Source organism: Astyanax mexicanus, chromosome 22, assembly GCF_023375975.1.
Source record: "Astyanax mexicanus isolate ESR-SI-001 chromosome 22, AstMex3_surface, whole genome shotgun sequence".
In the NCBI taxonomy this organism is placed as follows: domain Eukaryota; kingdom Metazoa; phylum Chordata; class Actinopteri; order Characiformes; family Acestrorhamphidae; genus Astyanax; species Astyanax mexicanus.
The window spans coordinates 1,010,419-1,035,000 of record NC_064429.1 but is presented as its reverse complement, the minus strand read 5'-3'; the positions used below and the strand labels follow the sequence as shown (position 1 = coordinate 1,035,000).

Sequence of the window (24,582 nt, the reverse complement as noted above, 5' to 3'; positions counted from 1 at the left end):
GCCCTCACACACACACACTCACACTAAACCCCTCCCCCCCACAACTACAGACACACTCCCGCCCTCACACACACACACTCACACTAAACCCCTCCCCCCCACAACTACAGACACACTCCCGCCCTCACACACACACACACTCACACTAAACCCCTCCCCCCCACAACTACAGACACACTCCCGCCCTCACACACACACACTCACACTAAACCCCTCCCCCCCACAACTACAGACACACTCCCGCCCTCACACACTAACCCTAACACACATACACACACACACTAACTCTAACACACATACACACACACACACACACACACACACACACACACACACACAGGCGCTGCTCTAAAACCCTGCGCCTTTTTAAGTCTCCACTACAGACAGTAAGTACTCTGAGACATCGCAGTAAAAACACAGGTGAGAGTGTGAAGAGGGGGTCAGTGGAGATGATTAGAAGTTAAACTGTAAAACGTGTTGGTGTTTCTGTGGCGCGCGGGGGCTCTCTGATATCAGACCACGTGGATCAGGAGAGCAACACTGCCCGCCCGTCTCACAGTCCTTCATCCCCCACTCATCTCCTCAGACTGATATTTTACAGGTAATTATGGGATTATCTGGTTCTTATTTTGGCAGAAGATGTCAGTGCATGGGGCAGAGCTTATTTTAGTAGACTATTGTGGTTTGCTCCATTAGTAAGTTTTTTAGTAAGTTGAGAGTTTTGTCGAAAGAATAATTATATATTTATGGCAATTTAAATAACAAATCTAAATACAGAATATATTAAATTCTTATATTTTTTCTAATATATCTAATGATTAAATACATGCTTATTTATTTTGATTTGTTGATCCACAATATCTCCGGGAGATCACTGGGCACGGTATTCCTCACAAATATATAAACATTTTAACACAAAATACACAGAAATCTGTAAAAATAAAAAATAATAATAAAAAAATAATCTAAGGAATTATTTGTCAGATTAAAAATGTGTATACAGATTTCTGTGTATTTTGTGTCAAAATGTTTATATTTTTAAGGAATACAGTGTCCAGTGATCATTAGATAAATATAATAATAAGTGGGGTTTAACTGTTTGGATGACCTGACTTCCTTTCACTCATAAGAAAGGCACCAGCAAACACTGTTCAATTTAAGTCAAAATGACCCCATGGTTTAAATAGTGTCCCTATAGTTACGCACATAAAAAGTTATGTTCTCAATTTATTTATTTTATATTTTAAAAGTTTGTTGTTGCACACAAACAGAACCGGTGTTCTGTCGAGTTATGCTACCCATCGATATGTGCTTCTTTAAGGCATTTTTTGGTATTTTTTCTGTTTTTAATGATATTTCCTTAAGTTTTTATTGGAAACATTAAACAATCTGCTTGAATGTTAAAAATATGTAAATAGCAGTTAAAGCAAAGCAATGGCAAGTTAAAAAAAATAACGTAAAACTATTAAAATACAATTTATAGACACCTTTATGATCATAACTTTTAACAGTAGAAACCTATACCACTTGTTCTTGATGTTTTATGGGGGGGGGGTCTGAACAAATACTGCCTGAAAGGTTCAAATTATTATGTTGAATAATAATTAATTTAAAACCATTTAATTATGATTTGTTGTACGTTTTTACATCAAATAATTACAAGTAACTATATAACTTTTACTCAAATTACATTTTAAATTGAGTACTTTTTTACTTCTACTCGAATAGATTTTAAGATGGGTACTTTTACTTTTACTTGAGTACAATTTTAGCAAAGTAAAGGTACTTTTATACCTACTATGTTAGCTAGTTCACCACTACTGTTAGTATGTTAGCTAGCTTTCTGCTAATGTTAGTATGTTAGCTGGTGAAGAGTAACTGTTTATTGGGTGTATTGACAAATATCTTTCAGTTATGATTACTTAACTTAGTATCTATAAGTACATAATCATTGTGTGAAACCTTGTATTTTATATGCATTAATCAATACTCACATTGTACTTTACATACATTTATATAGAAGATTAACCAATAACCACAAAATATATTCTTTACACATATAGTAAAACATTTTTTGATCAGGCATGTGACTAACACATCTATTATATGACAAATTAACCCACATGATACATAAGGCATTTACTAACACATAGGATCTATTGTATGGCGGACTAACCACGCGTTATTAACACATTAACATATAACATATGAAATCTATTGTGTGACGTGTGTAGCTCATGCTTGAAGCATTTCATTCACTGCATGACCCTAACTAATGGTCATTAACTCGACTGGTACACTCGGTACGAGACTAAATTTCTACAGAGGAGGCTTTTAGATCAAAGCGGCCTTCTGTGTGTGGGGGAACCTGCAGCGGCTTCAAAGAGGGAGGTGACGCACACACACAGATAGTGCCACGATGTTCCATTCTGGAAGAACACAGTCAAGGCCAAACACTAGTGGTCCGGTCAGACACGTGAAACTTGAGTACTAACACGTGAAATTATGCATATTAACATGAGCTAATCGTTAGTAACGCCTCATCAGCAGGTTTCACGTCATTTGGGGTATAAAACATGGAGTCAGATCAGACGGGGTCAGAACTTATGCTGGGATGGCTGTTAACTGTCTTGTATGTATTGGTTCTCCTGAATTCAGTAATAAATACTTGGTTTGCTTCCAACTTCACTCCACCGGTCTGCGACTCTCTATCAAAACGAGCACGTAGGGGAGTTGTACCCCGGATGAGGGGTGGGTGTGAATCCGTGTATCATTCGTTCATTTGATATTCAATTGAGAATCAAAATCGGAAAATTAAAAAACCAATTCGTTTTTTCGTTTTTTCGTTTTTGAATAGAATACCAAAAAACGAATAACGGCTTGTATTTTGTATTTTTATTTGGTTATCCAAACAAAAATTGGAAATTTAAAAAACGGACCAGGAGCCGAATTTGATTTTGATTTTGAACTTGACCCATTTGTGTGCCCCGGAAGTTACTGATTTGTTTATTCTTGGTGGGTTTCTGTTGCGCGGGAGTTCACTGCAGTGTTATCTACACAGTCTGTATTGCTGTAGGCTTTGGATGGAGTTGAGGATGGAGAGTTTTATCTTGTTCAGAGGAACTAAACGCGTTGCAGTGAAAGAAGACGATATGACAACAGAAAAAATCGGCAGGATCTTTCAGGTGTTTGTCTAACGTTCCGTAGCTAAATGTCATATTTAGTTAATGTTATTCTGTGAATTGCCGCCTACTAAATATGACATTTAGCTACGGAACGTTAGACAAACACCTGAAAGATCCTGCCGATTTTTTCTGTTGTCATATCGTCTTCTTTCACTGCAACGCGTTTAGTTCCTCTGAACAAGATAAAACTCTCCATCCTCAACTCCATCCAAAGCCTACAGCAATACAGACTGTGTAGATAACACTGCAGTGAACTCCCGCGCAACAGAAACCCACCAAGAATAAACAAATCAGTAACTTCCGGGGCACACAAATGGGTCAAGTTCAAAATCAAAATCAAATTCGGCTCCTGGTCCGTTTTTTAAATTTCCAATTTTTGTTTGGATAACCAAATAAAAATACAAAATACAAGCCGTTATTCGTTTTTTGGTATTCTATTCAAAAACGAAAAAACGAAAAAACGAATTGGTTTTTTAATTTTCCGATTTTGATTCTCAATTGAATATCAAATGAACGAATGATACACGGATTGGTGTGGACCCATCTTTCATTTCTTTTCTACAACAATTACTTTCTGCTAATCTTAGTATGTTAGCTAGCTTTCTGCTAATGTTAGTATGTTAGCTAGCTTTCTGCTAATGTTAGTATGTTAGCTAACTTTCTGCTAATGTTATGTTAGCTAACTTTCTGCTAATCTTAGTATATTAGCAAGCTTTCTGCTAATCTTAGTATATTAGCTAGCTTTCTGCTAATGTTAGTATAATAGCTAGCTTTCTGCTAATGTTATTATGTTAGCTAACTTTCTGCTAATGTTATTATGTTAGCTAACTTTCTGCTAATCTTAGTATGTTAGCTAGCTTTCTGCTAATCGTAGTATGTTAGCTAGCTTTCTGCTAATGTTAGTATAATAGCTAGCTTTCTGCTAATGTTAGTATGTTAGCTAGCTTTCTGCTAATCTTGGTATGTTAGCTAGCTTTCTGCTAATCGTAGTATGTTAGCTAGCTTTCTGCTAATGTTAGTATAATAGCTAGCTTTCTGCTAATGTTATGTTAGCTAACTTTCTGCTAATCTTAGTATGTTAGCAAGCTTTCTGCTAATCTTAGTATATTAGCTAGCTTTCTGCTAATGTTAGTATAATAGCTAGCTTTCTGCTAATGTTAATATGTTAGCTAACTTTCTGCTAATGTTATTATGTTAGCTAACTTTCTGCTAATCTTAGTATGTTAGCTAGCTTTCTGCTAATCGTAGTATGTTAGCTAGCTTTCTGCTAATGTTAGTATAATAGCTAGCTTTCTGCTAATGTTAGTATGTTAACTAGCTTTCTGCTAATCTTAGTATGTTAGCTAGCTTTCTGCTAATCGTAGTATGTTAGCTAGCTTTCTGCTAATGTTAGTATAATAGCTAGCTTTCTGCTAATGTTAGTATGTTAGCTAGCTTTCTGCTAATGTTATTATGTTAGCTAGCTTTCTGCTAATGTTAGTATGTAGCTAGCTTTCTGCTAATGTTAGTATGTTAGCTACCTTTCTGCTAATGTTAGTGTGTTAACTAGCTTTCTGCTAATGTTAGTTTGTTAGCTAGCTTTCTGCTAATGTTATGTTAGCTAACTTTCTGCAAATCTTAGTATGTTAGCTAGCTTTCTGCTAATCTTAGTATGTTAGCTAGCTTTCTGCTAATGTTAGTATGTTAGCTAGCTTTCTGCTAATGTTATTATGTTAGCTAACTTTCTGCTAATGTTAGTATGTTAGCTAACTTTCTGCTAATCTTAGTATGTTAGCTGGCTTTCTGCTAATCTTAGTATGTTAGCTAGCTTTCTGCTAATGTTAGTATGTTAGCTAACTTTCTGCTAATCTTAGTATGTTAGCTAGCTTTCTGCTAATGTTATTATGTTAGCTAACTTTCTGCTAATGTTAGTATGTTAGCTAACTTTCTGCTAATCTTAGTATGTTAGCTAGCTTTCTGCTAATGTTATTATGTTAGCTAACTTTCTGCTAATGTTAGTATGTTAGCTAACTTTCTGCTAATCTTAGTATGTTAGCTAACTTTCTGCTAATCTTAGTATGTTAGCTGGCTTTCTGCTAATCTTAGTATGTTAGCTAGCTTTCTGCTAATCGTAGTATGTTAGCTAGCTTTCTGCTAATGTTAGTATAATAGCTAGCTTTCTGCTAATGTTAGTATGTTAGCTAACTTTCTGCTAATGTTAGTATGTTAGCTAGCTTTCTGCTAATGTTATTATGTTAGCTAACTTTCTGCTAATCTTAGTATGTTAGCTAGCTTTCTGCTAATCTTAGTATGTTAGCTAGCTTTCTGCTAATGTTATTATGTTAGCTAACTTTCTGCTAATCTTAGTATGTTAGCTAGCTTTCTGCTAATCGTAGTATGTTAGCTAGCTTTCTGCTAATGTTAGTATAATAGCTAGCTTTCTGCTAATGTTAGTATGTTAACTAGCTTTCTGCTAATCTTAGTATGTTAGCTAGCTTTCTGCTAATCGTAGTATGTTAGCTAGCTTTCTGCTAATGTTAGTATAATAGCTAGCTTTCTGCTAATGTTAGTATGTTAGCTAGCTTTCTGCTAATGTTATTATGTTAGCTAGCTTTCTGCTAATGTTAGTATGTAGCTAGCTTTCTGCTAATGTTAGTATGTTAGCTACCTTTCTGCTAATGTTAGTGTGTTAACTAGCTTTCTGCTAATGTTAGTTTGTTAGCTAGCTTTCTGCTAATGTTATGTTAGCTAACTTTCTGCAAATCTTAGTATGTTAGCTAGCTTTCTGCTAATCTTAGTATGTTAGCTAGCTTTCTGCTAATGTTAGTATGTTAGCTAGCTTTCTGCTAATGTTAGTATGTTAGCTACCTTTCTGCTAATGTTAGTGTGTTAACTAGCTTTCTGCTAATGTTAGTTTGTTAGCTAGCTTTCTGCTAATGTTATGTTAGCTAACTTTCTGCAAATCTTAGTATGTTAGCTAGCTTTCTGCTAATCTTAGTATGTTAGCTAGCTTTCTGCTAATGTTAGTATGTTAGCTAGCTTTCTGCTAATGTTATTATGTTAGCTAACTTTCTGCTAATGTTAGTATGTTAGCTAACTTTCTGCTAATGTTAGTATGTTAGCTAGCTTTCTGCTAATGTTATTATGTTAGCTAACTTTCTGCTAATCTTAGTATGTTAGCTAGCTTTCTGCTAATCTTAGTATGTTAGCTAGCTTTCTGCTAATGTTATTATGTTAGCTAACTTTCTGCTAATCTTAGTATGTTAGCTAGCTTTCTGCTAATCGTAGTATGTTAGCTAGCTTTCTGCTAATGTTAGTATAATAGCTAGCTTTCTGCTAATGTTAGTATGTTAACTAGCTTTCTGCTAATCTTAGTATGTTAGCTAGCTTTCTGCTAATCGTAGTATGTTAGCTAGCTTTCTGCTAATGTTAGTATAATAGCTAGCTTTCTGCTAATGTTAGTATGTTAGCTAGCTTTCTGCTAATGTTATTATGTTAGCTAGCTTTCTGCTAATGTTAGTATGTAGCTAGCTTTCTGCTAATGTTAGTATGTTAGCTACCTTTCTGCTAATGTTAGTGTGTTAACTAGCTTTCTGCTAATGTTAGTTTGTTAGCTAGCTTTCTGCTAATGTTATGTTAGCTAACTTTCTGCAAATCTTAGTATGTTAGCTAGCTTTCTGCTAATCTTAGTATGTTAGCTAGCTTTCTGCTAATGTTAGTATGTTAGCTAGCTTTCTGCTAATGTTATTATGTTAGCTAACTTTCTGCTAATGTTAGTATGTTAGCTAACTTTCTGCTAATCTTAGTATGTTAGCTGGCTTTCTGCTAATCTTAGTATGTTAGCTAGCTTTCTGCTAATCGTAGTATGTTAGCTAGCTTTCTGCTAATGTTAGTATAATAGCTAGCTTTCTGCTAATGTTAGTATGTTAGCTAACTTTCTGCTAATGTTAGTATGTTAGCTAGCTTTCTGCTAATGTTATTATGTTAGCTAACTTTCTGCTAATCTTAGTATGTTAGCTAGCTTTCTGCTAATCTTAGTATGTTAGCTAGCTTTCTGCTAATGTTAGTATGTTAGCTAGCTTTCTGCTAATGTTAGTATATTAGCTAGCTTTCTTCTAATGTTAGTATGTTAGCTAGCTTTCTGCTAATGTTAGTATGTTAGCTAGCTTTCTGCTAATATTAATATGTTAGCTAGCTTTCTGCTAATCTTAGTATGTTAGCTAGCTTTCTGCTAATCGTAGTATGTTAGCTAGCTTTCTGCTAATGTTAGTATGTTAGCTAACTTTCTGCTAATGTTAGTATGTTAGCTATCTTTCTGCTAATCTTAGTATGTTAGCTATCTTTCTGCTAATCTTAGTATGTTAGCTAGCTTTCTGCTAATATTAGTATGTTAGCTAGCTTTCTGCTAATCTTAGTATGTTAGCTATCTTTCTGCTAATGTTAGTATGTTAGCTAGCTTGCTGCTAACGTTAGCTAGTGCTCTGCTAACCATAGTTCTCTGCCTGGATTAGATGTTTACGCAAGGACGGATTAAGGATAGTCTGGGCCCCAGGGCAAAGAGTTGCACAGGGCCCCCCCCGCCCCCATGCGCACCTCCCCCCCCCTAAAAAAAAACATAAATAAAGTAATACATTAAACAACCAGTCACTAACTAAATTTTTCTATTCTGTTATGAATGATTTGTATTGTATCAATTGATCCGCCAGGCTCATATTCAGATCTGAAGGATATGCTGCAGCGAGTGAGTTAGCCTTTAAAGTGAGCTCACTGTTGGACATATTGTCAGGCATGAAAAGAACATCAAACAGCTCAGTTAAGTGTGTGCATGCATTCAAACGGTGGTTGAGACAGGACACAAGTTTGTCAATGACAACATTGAAAGTTTTCAATCCGAAACTTGTCCTTTCCGTTAAATGCTACATCTGGCTCTGCACTATCATCAGACATAATTGTGCGCTTCTTTGTACGCTGGAGGTCATGCCTGTACTCTTGGGAGACAGCAGTGGTGACATTTAAAGCTGCCCCTTAAAACACCTCAAAGTTATCTCTCTGTGCTGCCACAAAGTCTCGTAAAGTCAAGAGAAGTTGTGTAGCTGTACATATGTCAATATCATGCTTCTGCAGCTGCAGGCTTGTGGCTTGGAACCTCTGTAGTATTGTGTCCCAGAAGTATGCCATGAAGGCCATCTCCAACGTGTCCAATTTGTCACAGAGTGCAGAGGCTTCACTTCGAGTTACACATTTCTCCTCCATATCTTTAGACATATCATTCAATGCCTCTCTCAGTTGTGCATAATATTTCCAAAGAGCCTTAGTTGACTCAGCTCGTGCGCTCCATCGAGTACCTGACAGTGATTTCAGTGTGAGTTTGATATCAGTATCACGGAAAACCTTTCCCCACCTGTGTGTAGATGATGCACAAAATGTGTACATTGCCTGTACAAAGCCAAAAAAATGTCCAGCTTCTGGGCTACTGTCAACAGCATTGACACCAACTAAATTCAGTGAATGTGCTGCACAGGGGACATAACAAATCATAGGGTTTCTTTGTTTAAGATGAGCTTGGACTCCATTGTACTCTCCCGACATGTTACTTGCATTATCATATGACTGGCCCTACAGTTGGATAAGTCTAGACCCAGATTCTCCACCATAGCAACGACACACTCTGCCAAACTGTCCCCACTATGGTTTTCAATAGGCTCAAAAGCTAGAAAACGCTCAACTACATGTCCGTCATTATTAACAAACCTGAAAATAAAAGTAGGTTGGTCCACATGAGCAAGGTCTGGAGTGGAGTCAACTATAACAGAGAAGTATTTTGATTCTTTGATCTCATTAACAATTGCCTGCTTTGTTCTCTGTCCCATCAAATGGATAAATTCTTCACACCCTGTTGATGATAAGTAGGACACAGAACCTTTTCCCTTACCTCCAAACCTTTGGAGGTGCTCAGCTAGGAATGGGTCAAATTTGGCTAAGAGTTCTATGATGCCCAAAAAATTACCATTGTGGGCTGATCCTAATAGCTCATCATCTCCCCTGAAAGCAAGTCCCCTCTCCCCCAAAAACTGGATGACTGCAACAACTCTTTTCAAAACTTCCCGCTAGTATTGTCTTTCTGCATCAATTTGTTTGACAATATCAGAATCAATTGTTGCTGTGCCTCTGGAGCGATTATATAATGCTAGCATGCAAGCCCTATGCTCCACACTCCCATCATGCTCACCAATCCGCTCCGAATGTTTCCAGTCAGAAAATCCATGAACAAAAGTATTGTGCTTACTGGAAAACAGTTTGCAAGCAAAACAATACACACAGCCAGTTGAAGGAGAGTAAAGTAGCCACTGCCTAGTCACAGTTTGCCCGTTGGGTAGAGAGCAACTGAGTAGAGCATTTGTAAAGCTCCTACTGGTACCCCCAATGCCTCTATCCCTGACTGAGGCTGGGTACTTAGCACTTCTGTTTTGAAATGCAGTTTCTCCTCTACTAACAAGAATCGACTTGGCTTGGTCGGTAAAGGTACTGGGCCATAAAGCAGGGTCGTTGACCGTTTCACACCAGGAGTTGGGGTTCTTGCCCTCCTCCTTTGAAAAACGACACTCACACGATGCAGCTGGCTGGTCTGATTGTGGGTCTGACACTTTCCTTTCATGGTCTTTCTGCTGCTGGTCTGTGGTAGCCTGCCAGGGCTGGCATTCCTGCTCTGCACCTGACTGGGTCTGCAAAGGTACATAGTCACTGACCACTAAGCCAGTGGTGATCACATCTTCATTGCTTGAACTCTGATCACTGCAAACATTAGCAATACTTGTCTCACTCATATCCAGCGGTTTCTCAAAGAAGTTTGAGATCAAAGGTACGCTTTTCAGGAAATCTGCCTGATTTGCTTCCTTAATCATTTTTGCTTCCTTTATCACTTTTGCAAATTCCTATTCCTATCCAATACTTACTATGTTGTTTCTATGTTGTATGTTCAGGAAAAAAATACAATCACAAAATTGTAGAACCAGATACAATATGTAATAATAAAAAAAGGCTGACCTATAACTATTTAGCTATAAATTGTTGTTTTTGTAAATGTATTGTATGTATGTACTATTATAAAGCGTACACTTCTACTTTTATCAATAATGTAATGCAAATAACAATAAGCTTTTAAAAAAGCTGTGAGTTGCTAGTTAGCAACGTTACACTAGCCTTGAAAAAGGCTGTGAACCTTTCAAAGTGTAATATAGTAAATATAGTAATGTAATATTATATCATGTAATATAATATAATATAATATATAAATAAGCCTTTGAAAAGACTATGAAAAGAATGTAACAGAATATATGCAATATAGTATAGTATAATATAATATAAAAATATTTATATATATTATAAAATAATATAATGCAGTATAAAGGGCAATGAGCCTTTAAAAAGGCTGTTGGTTGCTGATCTGGTAATAGCAAGGTAAAAGTTGTAGTAAAAGCACAGAGCAAGTTCGCAAGCTGAACTGTCTGAATGTGAGGAGTTTTGATACTGGCAGGGGGTTTTATATAGATCCTGCATATTCACAAGGAAGTTCTTGCAACACCTGATTGGCTCAGCCCCTGTGGGAATTTAGGGCAATGTAACAATTTTTCACCACTGAGTGAGAGGGTGGGGGAGGGGCAGCCACTATCTACTACAAAAATGCTGTTTTGTGTGTGTGTGTGTGTGTGTGTGTGTGAGACAGGGGAAAGGATTTGAGTATATTAAAAATGCTGTGTTAATGATATTAAATCAAGTTTAATTATTGTCAAGACCCCTTCACACTGCCTTGAAACATGTCAAGTCATGTCAAACTGTCATTGAATAACAAGCTGAATAAAATATGTTTTCCAATAAATAATCCTCAAACTAAATATCAGGGTTACACGCATACACAGCTACTACAACAAAACCACTCGCTGTTTCATCATTTGTCACCAAATCAAAATAGTGCTTCTCAGTAAAATTAGCTTGCAGTTCTGTTGAAAACGCACTTTTCCTTTCATGCATTCCTTCAGAACTAGACTGACCACTGGTCTCTTTACTGTTGTTTAATAAAGAGGAAACATGAAACTAGTCAAATGGCTTGTTGTTTTCACATAAGTGAAATCACACCCTTGGCCAAATTCACTCAATTTAATCGGTGTCAAAGATAACATTCATCAGACAAGCAATTTTGTCTTAAATTTAAATAATTGCAAAATTGCTAAATTAATTTGTGTCTCTGCGCTTAAGAGAAATTGACCATAATAATTTTTAAACAATACAAATTCAGAAACATTAAGTAAGGGCCTGAATTTGTAGGTCCCTAGAAAGTCAAGGAGCCATGGTAAACGACTTCTATGGAAGTCAAGGGCCCCATAGCAGGGGCCCTCGTGATCAAGGGCCCTCTAATGGTATGCCCTGCTCTTCTCTAGGGCCCCCTGGTAGGGGCTCTCATAACCAGGGCCCTCTAAAAATATGCCCCCCTCTTTCCTAGGACCCCTAATAGCCAGAAGTCAAAGTCAGAGCAGTGCCACAACGCCTCACCCATTTTCCTAAGGGGCCCAAAAGCATGGCTAGGGCCCCCAAAAGCATGGCTAGGGCCCCCAAAAGCATGGCTAGGGGCCCCAAAAGCATGGCTAGGGCCCCCAAGAGGCCCTGGGGTCAATTCCCTAAAAGTCAGAGGATCCTTAAAATGGAGGAAATAAAAATATATTGTACCATAAATGTTGATAGGCATCGCAAAAAGTTTTCGGCCAGGGCCCCCCCGCTGGCCCCACTGGCCCGGTCAGTAATCCAGCAATGTGTTTACGGTGGGCCACTGTATTTGTCACTGGCATTAAACACACCGTCTGAAACATTTTATACCTAATTTACATTTTATACCTAAAGCAAATTTACAGTAACTTTAAGACGAGCTTAGCCCCGCCCCTCTCTCTCTCTTCCGTGCGTGCGTGCGCACACACACACACACACACACACTAGGGTTACCAACCGTCCCTTGAAATCTGTAATCGTCCCGTATTTGGGCAGTAAAATAGGCGTTACGTATTGAATTGATCCGGGACGCGATTTGAGAATACAGGGAGAGGAGGATACAGAGAGAGGAGGATACAGAGAGAGGAGGATACAGAGAGAGGAGAATACAGAGAGAGGAGAACACAGGGAGAGGAGGATACAGAGAGAGGAGGATACAGAGAGAGGAGGATACAGGGAGAGGAGAATACAGAGAGAGGAGAATACAGAGAGAGGAGGATACAGGGAGAGGAGGATACAGAGAGAGGAGGACACAGGGAGAGGAGAATACAGAGAGAGGAGGATACAGGGAGAGGAGAATACAGAGAGAGGAGAATACAGAGAGAGGAGGATACAGAGAGAGGAGGGTACAGAGAGAGGAGAACACAGGGAGAGGAGAATACAGAGAGAGGAGGATACAGGGAGAGGAGAATACAGAGAGAGGAGGATACAGGGAGAGGAGAATACAGAGAGAGGAGGATACAGAGAGAGGAGGATACAGGGAGAGGAGGATACAGAGAGAGGAGAATACAGAGAGAGGAGAATACAGAGAGAGGAGGACACAGGGAGAGGAGAATACAGAGAGAGGAGGATACAGGGAGAGGAGAATACAGAGAGAGGAGGATACAGGGAGAGGAGAATACAGAGAGAGGAGGATACAGAGAGAGGAGGATACAGAGAGAGGAGAATACAGAGAGAGGAGAATACAGAGAGAGGAGGACACAGGGAGAGGAGAATACAGAGAGAGGAGGATACAGGGAGAGGAGAATACAGAGAGAGGAGGATACAGGGAGAGGAGAATACAGAGAGAGGAGGATACAGAGAGAGGAGGATACAGGGAGAGGAGGATACAGAGAGAGGAGAATACAGAGAGAGGAGAATACAGAGAGAGGAGGACACAGGGAGAGGAGAATACAGAGAGAGGAGGATACAGGGAGAGGAGAATACAGAGAGAGGAGAATACAGAGAGAGGAGGATACAGGGAGAGGAGAATACAGAGAGAGGAGGATACAGAGAGAGGAGAATACAGAGAGAGGAGAATACAGAGAGAGGAGGATACAGGGAGAGGAGAATACAGAGAGAGGAGGATACAGGGAGAGGAGGATACAGGGAGAGGAGGATACAGGGAGAGGAGGATACAGAGAGAGGAGAACACAGGGAGAGGAGGATACAGGGAGAGGAGAATACAGGGAGAGGAGAATACAGAGAGAGGAGGATACAGAGAGAGGAGAACACAGAGAGAGGGGAATACAGGGAGAGGAGAATACAGGGAGAGGAGAATACAGAGAGAGGAGAATACAGAGAGAGGAGGATACAGAGAGAGGAGAACACAGAGAGAGGGGAATACAGAGAGAGGAGAACACAGAGAGAGGGGAATACAGAGAGAGGAAGACACAGGGAGAGGAGAATACAGAGAGAGGGGAATACAGAGAGAGGAGAATACAGAGAGAGGAGGACACAGGGAGAGGAGAATACAGAGAGAGGAGAACACAGGGAGAGGAGGATACAGGGAGAGGAGGATACAGGGAGAGGAGGATACAGAGAGAGGAGAATACAGGGAGAGGAGAATACAGAGAGAGGAGAATACAGAGAGAGGAGGACACAGGGAGAGGAGAATACAGAGAGAGGAGAACACAGAGAGGAGGACACAGGGAGAGGAGAATACAGAGAGAGGAGAACACAGGGAGAGGAGGATACAGGGAGAGGAGGATACAGGGAGAGGAGAACACAGGGAGAGGAGGATACAGGGAGAGGAGAATACAGGGAGAGGAGAATACAGAGAGAGGAGAATACAGAGAGAGGAGGACACAGGGAGAGGAGGATACAGAGAGAGGAGGATACAGAGAGAGGAGAATACAGAGAGAGGAGGATACAGAGAGAGGAGAATACAGGGAGAGGAGAATACAGAGAGAGGAGAATACAGAGAGAGGAGAATACAGGGAGAGGAGGATACAGGGAGAGGAGAATACAGGGAGAGGAGGATACAGAGAGAGGAGAATACAGGGAGAGGAGGATACAGAGAGAGGAGAATACAGAGAGAGGAGAATACAGAGAGAGGAGGACACAGGGAGAGGAGGATACAGAGAGAGGAGGATACAGAGAGAGGAGGATACAGAGAGAGGAGGATACAGAGAGAGGAGAATACAGAGAGAGGAGGATACAGAGAGAGGAGAATACAGAGAGAGGAGAATACAGAGAGAGGAGGATACAGGGAGAGGAGAATACAGAGAGAGGAGAATACAGGGAGAGGAGGATACAGAGAGAGGAGAATACAGGGAGAGGAGAATACAGAGAGAGGAGGATACAGAGAGAGGAGAATACAGGGAGAGGAGGATACAGGGAGAGGAGAATACAGGGAGAGGAGAATACAGAGAGAGGAGGATACAGGGAGAGGAGAATACAGAGAGAGGAGGATACAGAGAGAGGAGGGTACAGAGAGAGGAGAACACAGGGAGAGGAGGATACAGAGAGAGGAGGATACAGAGAGAGGAGAATACAGAGAGAGGAGGATACAGGGAGAGGAGGATACAGAGAGAGGAGGATACAGAGAGAGGAGGATACAGGGAGAGGAGAATACAGAGAGAGGAGGATACAGAGAGAGGAGAATACAGAGAGAGGAGAATACAGAGAGAGGAGAATACAGGGAGAGGAGGATACAGAGAGAGGAGAATACAGAGAGAGGAGGATACAGGGAGAGGAGGATACAGAGAGAGGAGAATACAGAGAGAGGAGAATACAGAGAGAGGAGGATACAGGGAGAGGAGAATACAGAGAGAGGAGGATACAGAGAGAGGAGGATACAGAGAGAGGAGAACACAGGGAGAGGAGGATACAGAGAGAGGAGAATACAGAGAGAGGAGGATACAGAGAGAGGAGGATACAGAGAGAGGAGAATACAGAGAGAGGAGGATACAGAGAGAGGAGGATACAGGGAGAGGAGGATACAGAGAGAGGAGGATACAGAGAGAGGAGGATACAGAGAGAGGAGAATACAGGGAGAGGAGGATACAGGGAGAGGAGGATACAGAGAGAGGAGGATACAGAGAGAGGAGAATACAGAGAGAGGAGAATACAGAGAGAGGAGGATACAGGGAGAGGAGGATACAGAGAGAGGAGAATACAGAGAGAGGAGAATACAGAGAGAGGAGAATACAGAGAGAGGAGGATACAGAGAGAGGAGGATACAGGGAGAGGAGGATACAGAGAGAGGAGAATACAGGGAGAGGAGGATACAGAGAGAGGAGAATACAGAGAGAGGAGAATACAGAGAGAGGAGGATACAGGGAGAGGAGGATACAGAGAGAGGAGAATACAGAGAGAGGAGAATACAGAGAGAGGAGGATACAGGGAGAGGAGGATACAGAGAGAGGAGAATACAGAGAGAGGAGAATACAGAGAGAGGAGAATACAGAGAGAGGAGGATACAGAGAGAGGAGGATACAGGGAGAGGAGGATACAGAGAGAGGAGAATACAGAAAGAGGAGGATACAGAGAGAGGAGAATACAGAGAGAGGAGAATACAGAGAGAGGAGGATACAGGGAGAGGAGAATACAGAGAGAGGAGGATACAGAGAGAGGAGAATACAGAGAGAGGAGGATACAGAGAGAGGAGAATACAGAAAGAGGAGGATACAGAGAGAGGAGAATACAGAGAGAGGAGGATACAGAGAGAGGAGGATACAGAGAGAGGAGAATACAGAAAGAGGAGGATACAGGGAGAGGAGGATACAGAGAGAGGAGGATACAGGGAGAGGAGAATACAGAGAGAGGAGAATACAGAAAGAGGAGGATACAGAGAGAGGAGAATACAGAGAGAGGAGGATACAGAGAGAGGAGGATACAGAGAGAGGAGAATACAGAAAGAGGAGGATACAGAGAGAGGAGAATACAGAGAGAGGAGAATACAGAGAGAGGAGGATACAGGGAGAGGAGAATACAGAGAGAGGAGGATACAGGGAGAGGGAGCAGTGTCCAGGTTCCTGTGCGATATTCGTCTCTAGAAGCTGATCTGGTATAAAAAAGCTCATTTGAAAGCATATATTATCCGTATATTGCACAATTTATTTCTTACATTTAAAATATTTCTGTTATGAACAACATATTTCTGAATGAAACATACAGTACTGTGCAAAAGTTTTAGGCACCTGTGGGGATTTCAGTAAAGAAAAAGTGTGATTATTAGCTCAGTAAAACACTAAAAATACAATAAATACAAACAGCAATTTTACAAAAAGCAGAGCTTTTACAGTTTTTTTTAAAACATCTCCTAATCTCTCCTCATCTGAGTTTAACAGAGTTATTTCTCATCATATCAACACCTAGTTTGGTAAATTGGTAAATCAGGTGAGCTGCTGAAGGAACTGAACATAATATATGTAATATATGTAATTTACTTTGGTGCCTAAAACGTTAGCACAGTACTGTATATTATACATTAATCTAATACTAAAAGTGTCTGCGAAAACATACTTTTTTCAACAAACATAGCATACTGTTTCATGATTTGAAGTTATATTATATAATTTATAGACTTATATAGCAGCACCAGCACACCATCCAAACAAGCGACCATCCCTGACACATCTTCCAATCGTGTACCAGGTTCTGGATGCACTACAGTTTATGATTTGTTTCATATTCATGAGAAAAGATCATCTCATTTTATAGAACACTGGCACTTATTTAAAAGCTTTGTTTTGCAATTCAAGCCCAATGGGGAAAACTTTTTACTTAATAGCACATTAAATTTAACTTGTTTTCTATTTTGTAAGTTTTATCAAAAAGGGCCACATGTTATTTCTTTCTATTTGTTTTTTGAGACTGTGTTTGTTTATTTATTTATTTATTTAAGTTTGGGGTGCATTGTGTCAGTACCTGAACTATGTTGGAGAAAGCTTTCTAAACGTTACTAGATGTTTTCACAGTTTACAATTGTTTTTTTTTTTTGCTTGTTTCTGGTTGCACTTTAACCACAAAGGGGACATTTAAGTGAAAACTAATCAAATAAAAACTAGTTTTTAACAATTTCTTTATCATCTTTAATTAGATTTTTAGTAGGGAAAAAATCGATTTAAATAGAAAATCTGTTTTTTTTTTTAATCAAAGATTTATTTTTTGTGCCATATGGCCCAGCTCTACTGCTGGTGTACACTGATAAAAAATAGCAGATATGTTAAAAACATGAATTACTGTGTAACTTAGACAAAGTGTCCCATAATTCACTTTTAATAATAACGCACAGTCCTGTTGCCTCACACTTCAGCCAGATGGCAGTGACAGTGACTCCGAACAGTCAGCATCAAACTTTTAAGTTACAGAATAAGAGTCGCTTCCTGAATAAAAGCAGTGCAGATACATATCAGAGCTGCTGTACTGACTTAATCCCAGTGTTAATTTCGTTGATGAAAAATGTCATGGTTTCAGGAAACGGTGGTGCTTCAGATGTTAGTTAGTTTAACGATGCATCGAACCACGTTAGTTCAGTGCTAGGCTCCGTCATTGTACGGGAAGCGCACCCCAGACCTGATTTAGTTTAGTGAAAGATAGGGACCAGTTAGGAAGAGATCCAATCACTACTACTTTAGCGGAGGTGGAGAGGCGGGACAAGTGGGGTATTGATCCAATCAGAACCTGTCTCTCCTGCAGCAGCGCGGATACAAAACCGGGGAGGAACGTATCGCCTGTGAACTGTCGTTATTTAGGGGCTCGACTGGAAGTTCACTCCACAGAGGAGAGATATATATTTCTCCTTTAACGTCGCAAAAAACAAGACAGCCTGTAAAAACCATGCGGGAGATCATCTCCGGTAAAAACACCACAAATCTTTCAGCTTCTGCAGACCGGAGTCTCTCAGCGTTTTAATGCTAATGTTATTTAATGATCTGATGGTGTTTTTAACTAAAACACACCACTGCTGTTCTGTAAAGTTAAAGTTACTGATACAGATTAACTCACTCATTCAGATCAGATCATCTGTTTAATCCCACAGTGGGAAACATACAGCTAGTGATCAGAAATTATAACAGTAAAATAAGTGAATCTGTATTAAACCCAAAAGTCTGTGTAAAATTTCCTACAGCACTTTCTCATACGTTTCTCACTTTAACTCATGAAGTCTCTCAGTACATCCTGAGAGCATCTCGACAGGACAGTGTGTGTGTGTGTGTGTGTTTTTGCTATCATTTATACAGTAGGTGTCCTGGATTAGTGCTGGAGATAAAACTAGCTTTTTTAAAATCTGAATTTTTACGTCTACAGCTCTGTTCAAACTATAATTTAACCATTCAAATGATTTCTAGAACAAACTTTTAAATGTAAACTATTTATAGTCTCATACCTACAATAATAATATACATTAAATCATATATAAATATATTTTACATTCGAACATTAACAATATTACACAACTGGTTAATAAATGTTTTTTTTATAAGTGTATAGTTAATAATTCAAGGGAATTTATGAAAAAGCATTTACACTTACACTCTTTACATTTTAGCTGACTAAATTGACTAGTTTTAGACTAGACTAAAACTAAATACAGTTCAGATCACTAAATTATGACTAAAACTAAATCAACATATGTTGCCAAAACTAACACTGGTTCATCCACATCCACATACCCAGGATCTCATCAAATATCTTCAAGAGGCCAGGAACGAATGTCACCTCCCGACAGTTCAGTCCCACCTCTGCATCAAACACCCACATTTTCTAAAGGAGAAGAACGAGGAACATCACAGGACCTGCAACATCTCAAAGCTCCATCTGATACCAGTTCTTTTCTCTCCAGTACTGGATACTAATAGATCAGCACCGTTACAAACGACCTGTTCTGATCAGATCTGGTGAAAAGGACAGAAACTCTACTGCAATATATAAATCTATACAGGGCCATCTCAAAATATTACAATATCTTTGAAAAAGTTACTGTATTTCAGTAATTCAGTTCAAAATGTGAAACTCATATCATATAGATGTATTAAACACAGAGTGATCTATTATAAGCGTTTATTTATTTTATTGTTGATAATTATGGCCAAAATTCAGAAACTCAGAAAATTAGATTATTATATGAAGACCAGTTGGTAAATTTAGCAGTGTGGGTAATTTGCTAAGTCCTGCTGGAAAATGAAATCTGCATCTGTTTAAAGTTGTCAGCAGAGGAAAGAAGCATGAAGTGCTGTAAGATTTTGTGGGAAAACAAAACTGCACTGACTTTAGACTTGATAATAAAACACAGTGGATCAACAGCAGCAGATGACAGACATGACTCTCCAAACCATCACTGATTGGTGGAAACTTCACACTAGACCTCGAGCAGTTTGGACTGTGTGTCTCTCCACTCTTCCTCCAGACTCTGATCTCTTAATTTACAAATAAAATGTAAAATTTACTGATGATCAGTGATGGTTTGGAGAGTCATGTCTGTCATCTGCTGCTGTTGATCCACTGTGTTTTATTATCAAGTCTAAAGTCAGTGCAGTTTTGTTTTTCCACAAAATTTAACAGCACTTCATATCTTACAGCTTCCCTCTGCTGACGACTTTTATGGAGATGTGGATTTTATTTTCCAGCAGAACTTGGCACACTGCCCACACTGCAGAAAGTACCAATTGGTCTTATTATATAATATTCTAATTTTCTGATACACTGATTTTTGGGTTTTCATTGGCTGTAAATCATAATCAACAATAAAATAAATAAACATCTATATAATGAGTTTCACATTTTGAACTGAATTACTGAACTAAAGTAACTTTTTAATTTTTCAGTGCAGTGCAGGAGCGTCCGCTCTGGGGACCTACCTGTGTGAGCGGCTCCACAGAGCCGACGTAGTTGTGGGGTCTGAGCAGAATGTCCTCCAGCTGAGCCTTCTGATCATGTTCCTGAAGCGAGCTCAGGGCTGTGTTCTCACCGTGGGACTAAGAAATAAGAGGAAAAGAGGAAAGTGCAGAACATCACATACTACACAGTAGAGAGCAGATTTCTGCTGCTGATTTAAACACGAGGCTGGAGTTGGTTTGATATTCGCAGCTCCCGCTTCACTGAAGCACCGTGAACTAAAGGGAGCTTTCACAAACACCCGCTGTTTATATTAAACACCTCACAGATCAACACTGAAGGAGATCAGTACAGCTGTTTATTAACAATGTAAATATACAATATATTATTAAATGTAATTTTATATACACGACCTTCCATCACTTATTTTCTCCAGTTTTACTTACAACATGAATTTGCTGTTCTAGTGTAATTCATTCATTTCCTGAGTAAAAAATATCTCAAATAGAGAATTAGCCTCCTACTGTAAAGAAAACCTGGCATTATCCTGCCCGGAGCTAATTGTATACTGTAAAATATTTATTTTAATTACTGAATTTATCATTAATAATTTAATATATGATAAAAAAATATCTTTAATAAAATTATATTTTAAAAGCCATTGCGCTCAAAAAATATGAGGCAGATGATCCGGTGTGATTTTAAAGGACCAAATACACATGATATGAAGAGTACTATTCTTCTAATTTAAGAAAAACCTGAAATCAGCCTGGCCCGAGCTGATTTTAGACTGTAAAATGAATTAGAAACATGGCACACCGATCCATAATGCACAAAAAAATTAATATAAATCTGATATTCGAAGGACTTTTTTTTCAGACCAAATACACATGAGATGAAGAGTTTTAGTATTCTCAAAATCACTGGAATCACTGGCTTTATATTCATTATTTCTGTGCAAAATGGCTCTCTATGCCATGTTGTCAATTCATTTTAAAGTCTAAAATTAGCTTGGGCCAGGATAATTCTAGGTTTTTCTTAAATTCGGAGACTAAAACTCATCAGATCATGTGTATTTGTTCTGGCCCAGGATAAAAAAAGTCCTTAAAAATCACACTGGAACAGTGGCTATTTTTGTGCACAATGTCTCGTTATGCCATGTTGCCAGTTCATTTTGAAGTATAAAATCAGCTCGGGCCAGGCTAATTCCATGTTTTCCTTAAAGTAGAAGACTAGAACTCTTCATCTCATGTGTATTTGGTCTGAAAAAGTATTTGTGATGAAAAAGTTCTTCAAAATTGTACTGAAACAGTGGCTTTTTTGTGCAAAGTGACTCGTGTACCATGTTGCCAGTTAATTTTACTTTAGGTAGGAAACGAGAACTCTACAGATCATGTGTATTTGGTCTAGTGCAAGAGGAAATATCCTTCAAAGTCACATTGAAATATCAGCTTTATATTCATTATATTTGTGCAAAATGGCTCGTGTGCCATGTTTCTAATTCATTTTACAGTCTAAAATCAGCTCGGGCCAGGCTAATTTCAGGTTTTTCTTAAATCAGAAGAATAGTACTCTTCATATCATGTGTGTTTGGTCTGGTGCAAGATGAAAAAAAAATCCTTTAAAATCACACCGGATCATTTGCCTCATATTTTTTGAGCGCAATGGCTTTTAAAATATAATTTTATTAAAGATATTTTTAAATTATATATTAAATTATTAATGATAAATTCAGTAATTAAAATAAATATTTTACAGTATACAATTAGCTCCGGGCAGGATAATGCCAGGTTTTCTTTACAGTAGGAGGCTAATTCTCTATTTGAGATATTTTTTACTCAGGAAATGAATGAATTACACTAGAAAAGCAAATTCATGTTGTAAGTAAAACTGGAGAAAATAAGTGATGGAAGGTTGTGTATATAAAATTACATTTAATAACATATTGTATATGTGTATATTTTTAATAAACAGTGGGGTTTTAATTTAATTAACTGCACGTTTGTGGAGTTCTGTGTTCCACAATGCCCTCGATTTTAAACTAGGAAGCGTTCAGTTCAGAGGTTCCATTGTTCGGAGCTCCGTGTTCCAGTTTCCAATTTAACGCACCTTCTCAAGTCCGGGGTTCTAAGGAGCTGGTAACTGCCTGTAGACTACAGACACAGTGGCTGGACTGGACACAGTGCGGCGGCCGGATTTATTTGAATAAATTGATTTTATGTATGATGTTATTACGATGTTATTTTAGTAAGCAGTCGCTGTTAACTGAAATTAAAAGATGTAAAATGTTAACGTTGTCTTCCTGGTCTTGCCTAGGCTGTAGCAATGAAGAAACAAAAAACAATAACATATAACAATAACAATATTCTAAAGTTTATTGCAGCATATATATATATATATATATATATATATATATATATATATATATATATATATATATATATATATTTTACAGCTTGGTCCCCCCAGTTCAAAATTTCCATCTGCGCCCCTGCTCTAGAGTAAGACTTTATCTCAGGTAGCGCCGGTGTTGTGCCGAATTCAGCACCCATGACAGAAAGAACACCCCTCTCAGCAGCGCGCGCACATCGTCTTCTTGATAAAAGCGCCTTAACTTTACGTAGAAACACGTTCAGAGAGGGGGGGGGGGGATCTTTTCAGTCTGTTAACCTAGCTAGCATTTAGCCGAAAGCTTCATCCCAGTGTTGAGAATAACAGCTACAGACTCGAGTAAACCACAGCTTTAATCACCATATCATATCAAATTAGAGGAGTTAATAATCTAACCAGCACAAACACATCAACCTGTTATTAATAAACAGGGATTAATTCAGCTCTGAAACAGTTAGCATCTCCACTAACACCCGAAGTCTGTTAGCCTAGCTAGCATTTAGCTGAAAGCTGCATCCCGGTGTTGTGAGAATAACAGCTAAAGACCCTAAACTACAGCTTTAATCACCATATCATATCAAATTAGAGAAGATATTACTCTAACAAGCACAAACACATCAATCTGTTATTAACAAACAGGGATTAATTCATACATACTTTTATTAATGTGTAAATAGAATTTTTATAAATGCATGGTCAAATATCTACATTCTCTTCTATATTTGCATGTTATTTTAAGTGTTTTATTCAGGACCGCAACATGTTATTGTCACAGAGCAACATATTACTGTAAAAATGTCAGTTGTTTTAGAGTGTAGTGAATCTAGATAAGTAGCCTAGAAACTCCTGGAAATAACCTCTGCACGTGTGTCTCCTATTAACTCTGTTTCATTTCAGGCTACATTTACATTTTACATTTACCTTACTTCAGATGTCCAAAGCTAGAGATACATAGAGCTTAATCGTGTTTAGGACCCTAGGAAGCTTTTTTTTTTGTTTAGGAACTCTTTAAAAAGATGTGTCTTCAGTCGACGTTTGAGGCTAATAAATGTACATTAAACTATATAAAATTGGTCTTTGGTTGTAAGAAACATGCACATGTACATTTACAGCATATGTTAGTTACTTAATCTGTTAATTAACAGGTAATACACGGGGGTGATCCAGGTCCTAAAAAGTTCAAATCCATCCATCCCTGGATTCACTTTTTAACTAATTTACCTGGGCGGCTGGGCCCAGAACCAAATCCCTGAGCGGATTTTAACTTTCAGGACCTGGATTATCTTCGCTGTTAATCAGTTCATTAACTACACAGTAACTACAGGAGCTGTTGTGACTGAATAAAACGAGATTAATAAAGATGAAAATTCTAAAGTGAAGAGTTAAAGCTAGTTGTTTAAAAATGCAGAAAAACTCTAAACTTAGACAGAGAAATAAAGATGATCCATTACCTTCAGCCCTGCGCCGGTTTCAGCCATGTTTCCCAATTCAGCCTCTGTTTCCTTTATTAAAACACAAACAAATCCACCTTTACTAGCGAAAATTAAGATAAACTTCCGACCTCAGAGCACACCTCTCAAACACCTCCTTTACCTGCAGACAATCGACCGACCGACCGACCGACCAACCGCCGAATAACTGTTACTCCCGCCACAGGTTTACGTTAAAAAAAACGTTCACCGAAACTGCTTACGAATTCTGAACGGTCCGTCCACTGATTGACACCAAGATCGTCCAATTGGATATAAGACCCACTGTGAGCTGCAATAGACCAATCAGAGCCCGAGAGATCCCCTCGCGGATCCGCCCACTGGAGAAGTGGTCTGAACAGCCCCAACCAACCGACCGCGGTACGCGCGGTATTATTGGTCTGGAGGCTTTCAAATCAGCGAGAATAGGCCAATCAGCAGTCAGGACTGTTCACATACTGTTTCCAGCTGCCCCCCTGTTGTTCGTGTTAATTAATCCACAGCCTGTTCACGTGCTCTGCTCAAAGCACCAATCAGAACACTCCAGCAATTATCCAGCACTGGGGCCACCTGGACCAGAGTTTAGGAGAACGCAGGAGTGAAAGACCAATCCCATTTCACACCTGACTTTTTTTTTTAAAGAGAAACTTTATTGATAACATATATTCATCACATACATAGCAAAAAGGTAATATTTCAATACATTATAATAAATTAATTATTTACATAAATCATACAATCATTTATATAAAAAAAAA

General features: G+C 38.8%; 1 protein-coding gene across 1 annotated transcript in view; it reads right to left on the bottom strand.

Moving 5' to 3' along the window:
• Positions 1 to 24,179, bottom strand: part of LOC125780468 (DNA topoisomerase 2-beta-like) — a 62,663-nt gene extending 38,484 nt beyond the window's left edge. The window contains exons 1-4 of the mRNA XM_049470833.1: positions 23,949 to 24,179; positions 23,807 to 23,857; positions 19,988 to 20,104; positions 18,803 to 18,893 (exon numbers count right to left, since the gene is read on the bottom strand). Coding sequence (XP_049326790.1) covers positions 18,803 to 18,893; positions 19,988 to 20,104; positions 23,807 to 23,833 — 235 coding nt within the window. The 5' untranslated portion in view covers positions 23,834 to 23,857; positions 23,949 to 24,179. The remainder of the gene's footprint in view (positions 1 to 18,802; positions 18,894 to 19,987; positions 20,105 to 23,806; positions 23,858 to 23,948) is intronic.
• Between the last annotated feature and the right edge of the window lie 403 nt (positions 24,180 to 24,582).